At 37.7% G+C, this 16,586-nt stretch overlaps 1 protein-coding gene across 2 annotated transcripts in view; it reads left to right on the top strand.

Moving 5' to 3' along the window:
* Nucleotides 1–16,586, top strand: part of LOC134533312 (tetratricopeptide repeat protein 5-like) — a 92,795-nt gene that overhangs the window by 73,798 nt on the left and 2,411 nt on the right. For both annotated transcript variants that reach the window (XR_010075306.1, XM_063370797.1), the window contains exon 8: nucleotides 3,776–3,920. Coding sequence is in view for 1 of the 2 variants with exons in the window: in XM_063370797.1 (XP_063226867.1) it covers nucleotides 3,776–3,920 (145 nt within the window). In the remaining variant the exon portion in view is untranslated. The remainder of the gene's footprint in view (nucleotides 1–3,775; nucleotides 3,921–16,586) is intronic.

Below are 16,586 nucleotides of genomic sequence, written 5' to 3'. Positions count from 1 at the left end.
AGGTAGGCGAAGCAGCACTTTCCAATGAGGTCCGGCACCATCATTTGTTGAAAAGTACTAGGGGCATTCTTCAGGCTAAATGGCATGACCTTAAACTGATATCGCTCGCCTGTCAGGGTGGTGAATGCAGTCAGATGTTGAGAATCGGGATGCATGGGGATCTGCCAATAGCCAAATTTCAAGTCCAGGGTGGAGAATACACGTGCCATCCCAATGTCCTTTATGGTTTCATGGATGTTAACTGCCGGTGGTGCTGCACTGACAGTAGCATGATTCAATGGTTGAAAGTTAACGCAGAAGTGTGGTGTCTTATCCTTTTTGGTCACAATCACAATTTGAGAGTTATATGGAGACCGGCTGGGTTCTATGATATCTGCTGCTCACATTTCTGCCACCTGCTCTGCAATCAACCTTAGTTTGTGTTGTGATGGCGCCCCTGGTCGGCAGTAGATGGGGCGGTTATCTTTCAGTGTGATCCGATGGCATGCACTGTTGGTGCGTGGAAGGTTCCCATGGGGCATAAAAACGGATGCAAACGGTTGGAGAGTGTCTAGCAGCCGTATTTGGAGGTCTTCAGGAAACCCTTGTTGTATATTTGCCAAGGTCAGTACTGGTGTGGGGGTTTCAGCTACCCGCCGGGTTACCCAGTACAGTGTTTGGCGTGGAGTTTTCCCAAAACAGATCCTCTGCGCTTCGAAATCCATAACAGCCTTCTGTTCAATCAGCCAATCTTGTCCCAGTATCAGGTCTTCATGGAGGTCCTCTGCTACCCAGCAGGATATTACTACTTCTCGGTCTCCAATATGGCACTTTATCGAGACCCTGCCTTGGAGTGTAATACGGAGGTCTTGTTGCGCCAGTTGGGCATACTGTACTTGTGGTGTCGTGGCAGTTCGAGTGCGTTGCACCCAACTGGCTTTTATGTAGCTGGTGGTGGCTGCAGAATCCAGTAGCGCGTACATCTGATGACCCTTTAGCTGTATGGAGAGGCAGGGTAGAATCCGAGGGTGGTTGTGTTGTATACTCGTCACTTGCTTGCTGCCCTCTGCTGCTGCTGTGGTAGAAATCAGGTCCTGAGGTTCCTCCACTTCCTTGGGGAAGGTTCTGGAGGTAAGTTTCCTTCCCCTTAGGCATTTCCCGAAGGGGTCTTCTTGTCCTGAATACCCCGCTCCTGGTGTCGGACTGGGCAGTCGGCATTAAAATGCCTCTCAGGACAGTACCAGCATTTAGGGATCTATTGGCGGCTGGAAGACTTCTCCTTCTCCTGGATACGAGGGGTACTTATTCTGTTTGTGGAGGTGTTTCGGGTCTCTTGGCAGTCACACTGGACTGCTGTTGCTCGGAGGCGTAGCTCGGACCAATCTTGGGGAGGTGGGTGTCTCAGGAATTGTCGCAGGTTGGGCCTTACCACTAATACTGTAGAAAGGCATTCCTTGGCATTCCGATCGGGGTGAAGGTGCTCGAATAGCTTCTTCTTGCCGACGAGGAAGCTTTCTATTTCTTCTCCCTCCTTTTGCTTCTGGCCGAACAATTGGGCAGTAAGCGCAGCTACACGTTGTGGGCTACCAAAGCAGTTCGCAAAGCTAGAGGCGAAGTCTTCCCAGGTATCATATAAGCCCTCGTAGTTCTTCCACCATCTAGCAGCCTCCCCCCAGTATTAGCCCACCAATGTGGTCGACCCATTCGGCCTGGGGAGTACCCTGTGATCGCAGGGCCTGTTCCCAGTGTCGCAGCTGCTGGATGGGGTCCTCATGGTCCTGTCCTCGGAAGGGTCTTGGGGCTATCTTGCTTACGGTAGTTGGGGGTGGCTCCTGTGGTGTGCCTACACAACCCACACTTAAAGGAGAGTTCAGCGAGGTTCAGTGGGGTGTCCTCCCAGCCAAGGCAGGACGGCAGCTCTGGCAGGTAGTGAGGACTATGGCCGTCTGCGGGCAGTCTGGTTCCAATATGATTCTTTGTAGAAGTCAGAGAAGTGCTGTGGTGCCAACAGTTAAAAACCAACACCAAGCACAGCTCCCTCAGCCTATTCACCACACGTGTGCCATGCTGCGAGATAAGAAACCTGTAAAAACGTTTATTAATTATTTAGTGCAGCTAAATGATATGGAAAAAAAGGTATGATTACAGTGTTCAAAAAATCCATATCAAGAAGACTAACAAAAAACTTTAATATAATATAATTAAAATATAAACAAAAATCTACGTAAGCGTCTATAAACTAAAATGTGTCAACATATGCAAAAAATATATCCCGTGGTACCACAAGTATATGGGTGGATGCCAAACTTGTAAAATTACTAAACACTATAACTTTTAATATAATACTACACAAATAAAGACATTTAGGATGTAAGGTACAACTTGAGCACCTATGAATGGTATAAAATATATTCCAAAAAAAAAAAAAATATTGGAAATCATTGCCAACTTGTCGGACATACTATACGCAATAACTTTTTATGTAATGCAGCAAAAATTATGAAATTTTGGCGGTAATCAGCACTAATTGAGCACTAATTCGTAACATAGAAATTGTTCCAAAAAAATTAAATATTTTTAATTGGTGATATCCAAATTGACAAACGTACTATACTGTATAATTTTTATATAATGCACATGAAATTATGCAATTTTGGCATTGATCAGCACTAATTGTGCACTAATTTGTGGCATAGACCTTTATATTAAAAATTGATGTTTTTTAATTGATTGGTCACCAATTTGACGGACATACTATACGCAACAACTTTTTATGTAATGCAGCAGAAATTAAGAAATTTTGGCTGTGATTAGCAGTAATTGAGCACTAATTCTTGGCATAGAATGTATTTATTTAAAATGGAAATTTAAATGGGTGGTCGCCAACTTTACGAACATACTATATGCTATAAAATTGAATGTAATGCAGCACAAATTATGAACTTTTGGCTTTGATCAGCACTAATTGAACACTAAATCGTTGCTTATTATTTTTTTTTCATTAAATTGATTTTTAAAATTGGTGGCCGCGTACTTGACGAACATAGTATAGGCTATAACTTTTTATGTAATGCAGCACAAATTCTCTTTTTTAGGGCACAAATAAGCACAAATTGAGCACTAATTTTTGACAAATTTTGAACTTTTAATTCCAATGTGTGGTCACCAACTTGACATGTGCAAAACGAATTGAGGGCTATAACTTTTAGGTTTACTTTGCACAAATCTCAACATTTTGGCGTCGAGCAGCACAAATTGAGCACTAATTTGTGACATGAAGTTCATTCCAAAAAATTAATATTTTCATTGGGGTGACGTCTAGTTGGCGACCAACTTACTATATGCTATAACTTTTTACGTAATGCAGCACAAATTCTGTTTTCTACGGCACAAATTATTACTAATCAAGCACTAATTTTGGACAAATTTTGAACTTGAAATTCAAATGTGTGGTCGCCAGCTGTCAATTTGCTTCAAACATATCAAGGGCTATAACTTTTTTGTTTACTTTGTGATAATCTCGAAATTTGGGCTTGTGGCAGCACACCACAGCACGCAGCACTCATCGAGCGGGTTTGTGGTTGTCGCAGCCTCGGCCCAGCAGGAGAAGCAGCCGCGACAAACTAGATCAGGTCGATGGTGGGTTACTCCGACCATTAATCCCTGAACCAGGTGGAGGGGTAAAATTGCGTATGCCATGTTACCAGTTAAGTGATGTGTCTGACATCACCTTGCCCCTTGCAGATTCATGGCAGTAATCCTGGTGTTGTATTATGAAGTGCCATGTTGTCGGCAGCACGTTCTGCCTGGTGGACCGTGCCGGGACGTGCGTGGCCGTGACGCTGTACAACCTGGCCGCAGGGAAGGGAGTCATCATCGGAGACTCCGTGGCCATCCCACAACCCTTCCTCAGCCACATCAGCCTCTCCTACAAGGGCAAGGTGAGGTCTCCTGCAGTGCACGTGCCATGAGCTGTCTCACCGGGCAGTACTGTCCACGTGCCCCAACTAGCATAGCATTGAGTGAGCGCGTGTAGTAATGGATAATGTGTTGTTTATTATAAAAATTAGTTACCATCATAGTTAAAGTAAGTTGTATAAACTGTCATATTTTTTAGTAAATATTACGTATACTTTCAGAAGACCTTATTTCAACAACTCAATTAAGTAAAAACAGACAGGAAATAGATTTTTTTAACAGCAAAGTGTACAATAAAAAAAAGTTCAAAATTTTATTAACCATTATTAATTTATTCAAGAACAAAATTAAATCAATATAGCTGACCGCAGACAAGAAATAACCTTGGAAATTATTTTAATTAAATTCATTATTTTGCATTCAAGTTCTTTAATTTTTAATACTTCATCTGCTTTTAATACTGGTTGCATATTTTGCTGCATGGTCTGCCACTTCCAGTTAAAGGGCGTGTATTAGTTGTAAGCTTTTCTGATCAGCTTTCTCACCGTTGTTTTAACCGCAAGCCGGAGTGGTGTATAATAAATCATTGTACACTGGTGTCAATGTAAAGCAAGCTAGATATTTATGACTTAAAACAAAATACTTATAAGAATTCCGGACAGCCACAAAATTTTTAAGTTAAATATTAAATCTTTTTTGGTTTTTATATCTATTACACAAAACATTTAAACAACAAATGATGTATTTATGAAAAAATAACATTAATTAATTTTTATTTGTTTCTCCTCAATAAATATTTACTGGCAGTTATTTTTTTTGTAATAATACCAAAGTAATTAATACCAACAAGAACATTTTTTTTACAACTTACATAGTATATTATAAGTAATCCAATTTATTAATTTAGTAAAAAAAATTTTTTTAATATTATAATAACTAATATATCACCTTTGTAAAAATAGTAATTTATGCACTATTAATTTTTCTTAACTACGTAGCCTCTGCAGCGAGGGGCTGACCCAGTAGGGGGCCACAAAAAGGAACTGATGCATACCTTTCGTTGCTGGTGACTTGTCGGAACTCGTGCTTCTAGAGAAATGCACAGTTCACATCACCTTTGAGGCTGGTCTCAAGGTCCAGTGGCTAATGCGTTCATCCTTTTTTTTAAAAAATCGTTATTTGTTATGCCTACGAGAAACAAGTCCTTGATAGAACCTTTAAGTACACTAAACTGTCAGCAAATAAACTTGTGACTGACCTTTAAAACAGTACACATATATTCCATTCATACTGAGAAATAATGTTTAAGGTTTGGTATAATACTACTGACTTAAGTTTTAGTCAAAAATTATAATTTAGCTAGTTTGTGTATATCATGTTTACAGCAAAATAAATTAAAGAACAAATGTTGATGGACCTAGGTGGGGCCAAACCTGACCCACACGTAAACTAGTCCTGCAGCCACCGCGTAACACTACATGTCTCACAGCACAGCTCGCACTCGCCTCACTTTCATTGACTTCCAGTACACTTACATCCCGTTACTGTATTCTTTCAGGATTCTACCAAATGCAGATGTTTCCAAAAGTACCTGCAATACACCTTGTGAATCATATATGATCACTAATTAAATGCTTAGTCAGTTCTTCGGTATGACTAGGTTAATTAATTTTAGTTACTAGTGTTATGCTTTTAAAATTAAATAAGTTGTCTTGGAAATAGGATCTGTCTTAAATGTGTAGTCTTGCATTGTTTTACAAGCAATCTTACTCTTTTATTTTTAGATATAATCTCTACTGATGATGTTTTTGTATAGTTTTAATTTTTTCTTGTTTTGTTGTAAATATAATTTTGACTTCACACTAAAATCTACAGAATCTACAAAATCTAAGAATATTTAATGATATACAATTTTTAATCATTCAGTTACTCTTGTATGATGTATTAGCCCACTTTTTTTTATGTTTACAGTGATCAAATTACTAGCATGTGAAGCACAATAAATATAGTTAAAAAAACTAAAGAAACATGCTTTTAAAGATTATCAAACTAAAAAGTTAAAAATAATTTTAAAATTTAATTTATGACAATAGTATATAAGCAATACAGTAAACTCCCGGTATACCGCGCCCCGATAGATCGCGGAATCGGGTATATCGCGGGTCAAACCATGTCCCCCAATCAGAAATGAATAATAATAATAATAATAATAACAACACAGTAGAACCTCGTTAATTCGTGATGGTCGGGACCGAGATAATCACGGACTAGCGATTAAAGCCCGGAAGGGCTTGTCAAGCTTCTCAGATACCGGCGTGCAGCTGGGTTAAGGCCAAGGTCATGTGACGTAACATCTACCGAGGCTTACTGCGCCTTGGCAGCAGATGGATAAAAAATGGTAAACTCTCCATTATTCGTGTTAATTGGAACCCGCCGATGCCCGGCTAATTAAAATCCTGTAAAAAAAAGTAATAAACCCGGATAATCCGTTCACGGTAAAGACCGTCTTCGAATTAGTCTCGGCTTAAAAAAATACGGCACTGCCTAGCCGTTAGTTCACGGTCATTTACAACAGCCGAAGAGAGAAAGATAAGATCGTGCTGAACTTGCACACATAAATTTTGGGTAGCTCCCCCCCCCCCCCCCCTCCCCCTCCCTCTCAATCATCCCACTTCGTCCAGCCGAATGCCAGCCAGACACGTCACTCGCTACTCGCCAGGCGCCTGCCGTGCGTTGGCGGGTGGAAACAAACAAAGGGAGACGGGAAGCAGAAGTCAAGACATCCCCCTCAAGTTTAAAGAGTGACAAATGTGACAGCTGAAAGGGGGACGACACAAAGGGTCGGTACAAACAGTGTTGCAGAGTTTGGCGGCCCATGCGAAGGCTTGCAGTGTTCGCCGGCCGCCGGCCCGCGTGACGTTAATTTTAAGCGCTGACAATTTTTACTTCTTTTTTTTTTCTGCACTTTTAAACGTCCCGGATTATCCGATTCCCGAATTAGCGCGTCACGGATTAACGAGTTTCTACTGTAACAATAATGGAATAAATGATTGACAGCCGATTAGGATAATTTTGCGTTGTAACTCACAAACTAAGCATCGGGCAGAAAAAAGCCTAGGCGTAGAAAATGTCCGCAGTGAAATTCTAAACAAGATATCTCCGTACATTATTCCTCTATCTTGTAGTGTTTTCAAATTATGATCCAATCCAGCCCAGTGTTATTTTCTGAAACATTAGTTCTTAACATTTTTTTTAACCCACAAATAAAGCATCGGACAGGGGACCCGATAAAGCCCACCGTCCAGCGACATTATCCAGCGTGACTCGGCTGGGGATTGATTTTGGATAGGTTTGGTTGACGGCAAGCGCTGGGAGGGGAGAGGCGAGCCGAGTATATGCGACCAAGACACCCGGGTAGACGGGAGGAGTGGAATATAAGCGCCAGTGATGAGAGGGGCGATTAAGCCGAAAGGGGGGAAGTCTGGTGACCTTGAGTAGTTCACTCATTTCCGTCTGCACACTTCTCGTGGTCACGTGTGTTGACAAGCGGAGACACATAAATGTTTTGTTACAACTTGAACCTACAGACGTAATATTATTCGTTGTATTATACACGTTCATCTTTTTACTTTGGTATAATGTTTTAACATTAAATAATAAAGTAAATCAGCTAGCGTAATTTTAATCTTTGCCGAGGAATTCCCAGTGGCCCAATACTTACGTGAACCATACTGTACCACGTTTGCCGTGAGGTAGTAAACAAGCCCCGGAAATGTTTATGTGTAGCGGCCTCCCGACCTTTAACCAGAGGCTGGGGAATATAACACTTGCCGAGCCGAGCCACATACACTCAGCAACTCGACACAGCGTTTGATGGAATAAGTAAAGACAACGTTTAACAGACTTTTTAATACGGCGCCACTGATTGCGCTAAAATTATTTTGGCGCAATTTTTGTATCCCACATGTGACCATTTATAATTTACTGTAAGCATGGATAACAAAGTTTAACCACTTTACACGATAGACGATTCTTTATTTTATATTGTACGAATGCTAGAATAGTTTTTCACGTATCTGCTGCATACTTCTGCAAAAGACACGCTATTTGTAAGTACGTAAATCTAGAATTTTTATTTTGTCAATCAAACTCGGTACTTTGCGATTCATATTCGGTTTGAAGTATTACTATGGCCTTTCTATTTAGAAGACTTTGACCACAAAATCGTGTGTAACCGCACACACTGCACTTACTTTGTTACGGACACTCAGACGAAGCAGATACTGTGGCTGACACCACGAGACTGGCAGCAGCTTGTGTGCCGCACGTGTGTATGGCGGCGTGTGGCGCGCTCGTAGGCCGTGCGACAAACTGTGCGCGGCATGCGGAAAAATAAAAAATAAAATTCAACATTTAATATTTATATTTACAATTTTTTTTTTTTTTTTTTCACCCGCGTTTAGTGAAAACTGCGGATGCAAAGTCCGCACAAAGGCGGGCCGTCTATACTGTGCGTGCTTGCCGACCTATTAGAACACAGGCGGTGTTTTATGCCTTTTGACCTTGGTCACATCGAAACATCGCGGTTATGCAACAACGCGGGTAAAAGTTATGTCCCCCGACAACCGCGTTAAATAGGGAGTGTACTGTACTAGTATAAATGAGAAAAAAGCTTGAGGCACTTTGTGCCATATTTTTTGTATATTAAGTGCCCCATGCTTTTTTCTCATTTATACTAGTATTGCTTATATACTATTGTCATAAATTAAATTTTAAAATTATTTTTAACTTTTTAGTTTGATAATCTTTAAAAGCATGTTTCTTTAGTTTTTTTAACTATATTTATTTTTAACTTTTTAGTTTGATATTCTTTAAAAGAATGTTTTTTTAGTTTTTTAAACTATATTTATGTATAATTATCATAGGGAAATGAGTTACCGACACTACCTATTACCATCTGAGATAACTATTTGGAGTTGCAACGTCACAAAGAAATGGTAAAGTCTCTCCGAATCATTTACAGTTAGATGTATGGATATAATCTTAGAATTTACCGGGGGGGGGGGGGGGACATTTTTTTTTTCGGCGTGGCCGGGAGTAGAACCCACGATTGCTGAATCCGAAAGCTGAAGTCACAGAAGTCGCGCGCCTTAGACAGCTCGGCTAACGAACGTAATGAAATTGGTGGGACATTTTACAGTGATGAGCCACTCACTCTTAGTCGAAAGAGTTACAGACGGACAGACAAACAAACATACAGGTGAAGCTAATATAAAGCATGTAAAATGAGTTACTGTCACAAGATGTAAACAGTTCAACACCTGATTATTCACTGCCATGTATACTTAGTTGCTAAACATGTACATATTATTTACTGTGTTTAACTTTGTGATAAATATTAGTTAAAATCTTGTCATAGTTTTATGTATTTGAACATTCGTACAATAACCTATAGAAATACCTTGAGAAAGCTTAATATTAGAACACAGACATCCTTACTTTTTTGATGAGATCGGAATATTTATACTTTTATGTTAAAAACAATTTTGCAGGTAATAAATTCAAATAATGATAAGAAAACTCGTACTGAAAATTTTTGTTTCTGTCTTATGACAGAACGTGTTAACTTATTTAGGTGGAATTTAGGTGTCTTGGTTATGATGTCAATGTCATAATATTATTACATCATAAATGATCAGTTGCATATTTTGTACCATATCTTAATTATGTCACTTTATCATTGCAACAGGGCAAAATTATATCGGTAATCGACTTGTAGCAACACCAGGGTTCGTACTCCATTGCTAGCATGGCAAATAAGGACTTCTAAGGACTTTTTAAAAGCATTTTTAAGAACTATTTACGGGATTTAAAAAATTTACAGCAGAAAAATGGGCAATGAAAACACACAACTTGAAAAAAATATATACTATAATCTTGTGTACTTACCACACAAAAGATGATTTAACTCCTTAGTTCCCAATCAGTAGAAAGAGATCATAAGTAAAAAAGTACCCTAATAAATATTTACATAAGTAGTAGAACACTGTTAAAAAAAAGATTCCTTGTGCAAAAAAATTATAAAACATTATGGACTAAAACACTTGACACTATTTCACCACTCTTGACAGTTCACTTATTTCGGTTCCAATATCAGAGAGCTCCCTTTTCTTTTCAGAAATTTCTTTTCTAATTGTATTGCACTTAATGAAAAGTCCTATGTCTCTGGAAGATTCCGCTTTCTGTGCAAGATTATCAATAGACTTCTCAGATTCTTCTATGTCCTTTTCCAAGCACATCTTCTTCCTTTTAAACTTTTCAAGCTGATCAAACATTACCTTCCTCTTTTCCTGTTCACTCTCTGTATTTTTCTGAGCACGTTGATCCTTTAAGTACTGCATGTATCTGGATCGAGCAGACGAAGCTGACATCCTAAGCTCTTTTGTTATTGACACATCATACATAGATGGTACCACAATACATTATGTAGTCATAAACTGTGCGACAGGACACCAATGAGGTTTCTTTCAAGTTCTCTACTTCAGAAGCTTTATTCACAGAAAAACCTCTTTCTACTGAAGCTTGTCCATGTGACAAAATCAACAGCATTTTAATTACATCCCAAACCTTTTCATATGCTGCACCTATAAAGAAGCTACTAAGAAATGTGGCTAGGCCTTCTTTCCGGTCAAAATTCAAAAACTCGCAGTGTGAATGTTTGACAACATTCTCCATAAAGTCTCCAAACTGAATCAAAATCTCGTCACAATCTTCAGGTAAAATCTTCTTCTTTTGGACAAAGTACGTCAACACTTTTCATTTTGCTATTGCAGCCAACAGAATCTTTAGCCATTAGAGAAGGGTCTATACATGAAGCATTTTGCATAAGAGAGAAATTAACTGGACATTTTGCCATCAAGCTCTTCAGCGTAGCCAAAATAAAATTTTGACATTCATGCTTCAAAACAACTACTTGCTTTCCTTTTACATGTTCCTTGAAGAGTTTCTCTTTCAACAATTTGTCGGCAACAAATCCTAAACTCATATCACTTGGCGAAACATGGAATTTTTGCATGAAAAATCAAACTTACACAAATTATCAACTGTAGACACACACTCATCAATATGTGCAGGTTTCAGAACTTACAGCTGTGTACACTTCTTAACTAGCTGTAAAATATCATCAGCAAAGAAAGGCAGCAATGGTTTGTCACATTGGTACTGTTCTAAAAATTGTTTTACAATTTTTGCCAATGAGATAAAAACTTTTAGCTTCACTGTCATTAGTTTGTCTTTTGTTGCCTCAGCTACAATCCCAAATGACTTGCATGACACTTTTGGCAAAGTCCCCTTTTCAACTTTTTTGACATACTGTGAAACATCCTCCCAAATTAGCAATGCCCTTTAAGCTGCAGGAACATTTTATTGCCAGCGGCAACAACAAAACTTCACAGGCATCTTCTGTGTTTTGGATTCCTTTAAAAAGTCTTCTCTTCTTGCTGGGGCATCTTTCAGCAATGAACAAAGGGAGACAAGAACAGAAGATATATGCCACTCTGTGGCTGTTCATCATCTTTCTTGAATGCATTATTCAAAATGTGAAGACCACAACTCCCAATGTCCATGCATTCAAAATTATATTCTTTTCTGAGGTCTTCCTGCAAACGTTTGTAGAACTTCCAGTTTACAGATGGTCCATCCATAGACAATTGAATCAGTTTGGATAAATCCAACTTCTGTGTGGAACAGTAAAAATTCTTCAGCAAATCTTCCGCTGTGGCATGTCCAATGAATGCTGATGCAACACACCGTGTTCGGACTGTGTTGTCCGTGTACCAGAACCTAATGTGAATGTCCATTTGTTTCTGCTGAGTACTTCTATAATAACACGTAGTGACTGATTTATTGACAATACTTGAATAGAAGTATTTGAAAATGGGGTGCCAAACCAAAATGACACAAATATGCAACTTTTTTTTCACCACAAGAAAACTGTTGTGCTATTGAACTGTCTGGGAACATTAAGGAAAAAAGTTTTGAAGACTCCTCAGATGACTTATAGGAGAAGTGACTCTGAACACATTTCAAAGTCCACAAAATTTCTGCATCAAGTACTTCTTTTCTAGAAGCAAAGGAATCCAAATAAGTACTTCGATGTACGGTTGGCAAATCACATGCTTGAACAGTTGGAGTTGTAGCAGTTGAGGTAGAAGCCATTGTATCAGTTTTGTTCTCAAGCACTGTTGCTTTCCGACTGAGAAAATCACCTAATCCTAGTGACCGACTTCTCCATCAATGAACAGTGTTTTGCCCCTACAAAAAATATAGTATTGTATGACAATCATATTCAAAACGTTTTGAAATAGTAAAGTGAATTCGAAGGTTATCCTTTCAGCCAAGTACATCGGCTGAGAAATAATATTGAAAAATCTTTTTAAGTAGTAATTCATATTAAAAATACTTTATAGTTTTCTTACTTTTAACAAAAATTAATGATACATGCAATCATGTCTTGTATGCCTTTATAATTTGTGTAAGTAATACTCTTATAACATTGAAAATAGTGATGGCCCGATATTCAATATCCGATATCGGAGATCGGTAATATTGGCACATTTTTCAATATCGGACATTGGTAAATACTTGCGATATTTTTCACATAACCTTAACCGTAATTCCAAGCTTATTTTCCGCGGGAGTAATTTATCTATCTTCACGTCACCATATTACCTAGTAATTTCAAGCATATTTTCCACAGAAACAATTTCAAGCCTATTTCTTCTTTCTGATACTGCAATGCATCCCGACGGTACAATTCTTCCATGTGTACACAAATCCCAGTCATTAGTGCATATTTATTCGTTTCAGATATTCGCAAAATGTTTTCGCTTGATGAATTTTCGAAGTTCACTATGTGTACATAAATTGAAAACATAAACTAAAATAATTACGATATTTAATTTAATAAGTGGTGTAGCCGTAAGTAAACATGAAGAAGAATAAAGTTGCTGCTTGATATAACAGACATTTTCTTTCCGTGTCGTTTCATGGTCGCCAACTGCTGTTCTACACAAAAACATTACGTAAGTTTTTACAAAAGCTAAAATATGAAACGTTTACGTAGGGCAAGTTGCAGCAAAGGTATTATGTTGGCTATATTGAGTGCATTGAAAACAACATAAATAAAGATGTGTGGTTTTATAAACTCTGCAGTACGTTTCAAAGTTGTATTGAAATTACTTTACACTATTTTTAACGTGTTTTCGCACCAATAAATGGAGTGATACACTTGAACAATGGTCACAAAATTTACTACTTGAAGACCTTCCTTTCTAGCGTGTCGTTTACCGTGATGAAATTTTACAAAGGGTACAAAAGTTTGATGTTTTTCGGCGATAGCCTACAACTCACGTAGTTTAGGTTCCCTACCACGTTCGTGCAACTTCGGATTTCTCTCAAAAATTGAAATTAAAAAAAATCGAAGTGTTAGGTTAGGTTAGTCACAACATGCTTGAACTTCTGATTTAGCGGCTGAAGTGGCGTTAATAAACTTCGGAAATCTTCGGAAATTCTTGCAGGGAACCGAAACTACGTGAGTTGTGGGCTTCCCGTTTTTCGGACGGTATTTTTCGTAGATTACAGTTGAGACACTGGACTCAGTACATGCAGTGGCTTGTAATTCATACATTATAAGCAAATACACTAGAGACTAATACCGGACAGCTACAATATTTCTCAACATTTCTCCACAAAAATCTGAAATTTGTTTCCTTGTAGTTACAATATGTTTTTTGCATACTGTAGGTAATACCTACACCAGAATATTGCTTTATCTGGCCTTGAAAAACAATTTAAATTTTTAAGACCTTGAATTTAGAGAGCTTATTTGTAGGCCATTATGATAAATTCATTATTAGCTTTCATTTAATGTGAATTTACTATATTTTACATTTAATAAAAATAATATACATTCACATATGTATGTTTTATTAATATTTAACATTTTTCATTATTGTCTCTAACAATACTCCAGAACCACAACTTTATAGAATCAGTGTTAGAAATGAGATAGGCCTATTATCAGAATATCGGGTATCGGTTATCGGATCGGTAAATTTGGAAATATCGGAATCGGTATCGGGTTTTTGGATATCGGGCCATCACTAATTGAAAACCACTTGTTTGTTCAAAGTCAATAAGTGAACCAAGCTTACGTATAATGAAGTATAATATTAATTTTAAAAATATAAATAAATACACTAAAATGTTACACTCACCTGACGTGTGCTTTCAAGGCCGATTCGCCCATTCGGCCTATATCGAAAACTTTTCCGCACGGCCGACATCTTGCTTTATGCTTGTCTGTCGTTTCCCGGGACAGCCACAATTTATAACTTTCTTTATCAAGCCATAAATTATTAAAAATGCACTTCCCTGGCATGTTAGCGCACAAACATTACACCTCGGCCTACGTAAAAATGCACACACACACGTGGATCAAAGTACAGAGCGGAGAGCGCACACGCAGAACGTTGGCAACAACACAGTGTTGCCAGACCTTGTAGGGTCTCGTACGGTACAACAAAGACGCGATAATTGTCGTACCATACACCAAATTAAACCTCCAAGGTAGATACCAGATTTAAATTATAGTGTCCTGAGTACCATAAATATTGGTGCATTTACAAGAACGTACACACGTTTGGCAACACAGCGAGTCAGCAACAGCACACGTCACGTACACAAATTAAAACATCATGGTCAAATACAGCATGCAAATTTCTAGACATTATTGACGCTGCTCATTCCAAAATATTATTTTAAATACTTGAAAAGAATGAAGAAAACAAACGTGAATTTGATGAATAAAGTATAACAAAATAAGGACTTTTAAGGACCACCAGACAAAATAAGTACTTATTAGGGCCCTTAAAATGAATAGTAACAATTAAGGACTTTTTAAGGACTACTAAGGACCGTACGAACCCTGAACACCAATTTCAAAGTTGCCTTGGACGTCTCCATATTGAAACTACTGTAAATTTAAGGCCGTTATTTTCCATAGAATTTAAGATCAACACTTTTTGCCAAATGCTGCCAAATAAATTTATTTCTTTTCCCAAAGCTTTTGAAATTATTCATGACACTAACTCACACTGTGGCTTCCAGATACCCATCTTCTTTTGTTCACATATGCTGAATCTTGCAACTGTCCAACCTTTTGACACCATATTTTATGTATATAATGGAAATTCATGTTTCATTATATTTTATTTGGTTACTATTATGGAATTCCGCACCTTCAATTTTGCTATCGATTTGTATCAAAGTTCAAAAGTCAAAGCCCATAGAAACCAACACCTACTTGTAACATATACTTGGTCGGTCTAAAGCAATATTTAAATGTACTCTGAATATTAAAATTTGAGTATGGGTTAATAAATTACTTCCGGATTCTATGGCGCCAATTAACCTTCATAAACTGTATATCACTGACCTGTCCAGCCAAATCTACCATGAAATCTAAATATTAACTTTGTCAGATCTATATTTTAACAACTATCTGGCCAGGTTTCATTACAACCATATGAATACAAATTCCTGCATCATAGTCGATCAGCAATATCTTAACACACAAATGCTTATTTACATAACCTTTTAAGATAATACTAATATAAGATTTGATATTCCGATTTCCATCGGTGGAGATTAGCCAGTTTCAGTTAGTGATACAATTGAGTAGGTTTATATATATATATATAATTAAGTCAAACATTATTATTCTGACTAAGCTCAGTGTGAGTAAAGCAATCGCAAAAATCTATTTCTCTCTAGGGTACTCTAATAGGCTTTTAGTTAGTACAGAAATGAACTGAAGATTGACATTAAAATTGGTCAAACAAAGCATTCAACCAGGCAATTTAAGTTAGTTCAAGACAAGTAAATATTAAGTAATATGGGAAGGAATAATATCAATGTGTGGAGATGGAATTTGGAATATCACAAAATTACATAAACACTTTCAAAGTAAACATTTACATACACAATACACTAAGTTGAGTACATACCATTCGATGATACATAAAATTGGACAATAAATTAATCAAAGGATATATAGACAATTTTGTATGATGCTGTTCAAACGTCACGTACAATAAGATGTGTCGCAGTACAAGCTGAGTTGAAACAGCTCACAGCACGATGGAAGGAAGTGGAATCGTCAGCAGCAGTCCTCGTCGGGCGTACTCTTTGCATTGCAGACTTGTTCCAGACGATCGCTGCGACTTCTCTTCAAAGACAATTGTAGTACCATCTCTTGTAGAACGCAGTTAAATTGGTGTAGTTCAAAGTTTGTCAGCTCCTTCTCGAAGTTCCCCGTCGAATTTGAATTAAAAGTCTTTGTAGCTCAACTTCTTAAAACACAATTAGTTGACTAACTTCAACATATCTTGAGTTCCAGCTAGTTTCATATATCACATCATAGCAAATTATAATTGTATTTCACAATTTCTTGATGTGCATTCATATTTAATTACGTAGTCAGTACTTTAGAATAATACTTCATTTCATTACCTCAATGTCTTACTAACAGTAATTCATTTTCATTACACTTCTGATATCATAAAACGTTCTACCATTAATAAAATTTTCTTACACTAAAGAATTCCAATTAACAGATTGTCTTTTTC

The sequence above is a fragment of the Bacillus rossius genome, chromosome 6 (genome assembly GCF_032445375.1).
Source record: "Bacillus rossius redtenbacheri isolate Brsri chromosome 6, Brsri_v3, whole genome shotgun sequence".
NCBI classification, from domain to species: Eukaryota; Metazoa; Arthropoda; class Insecta; order Phasmatodea; family Bacillidae; genus Bacillus; species Bacillus rossius.
This window is presented reverse-complemented; position numbering and strand designations above follow the sequence as displayed.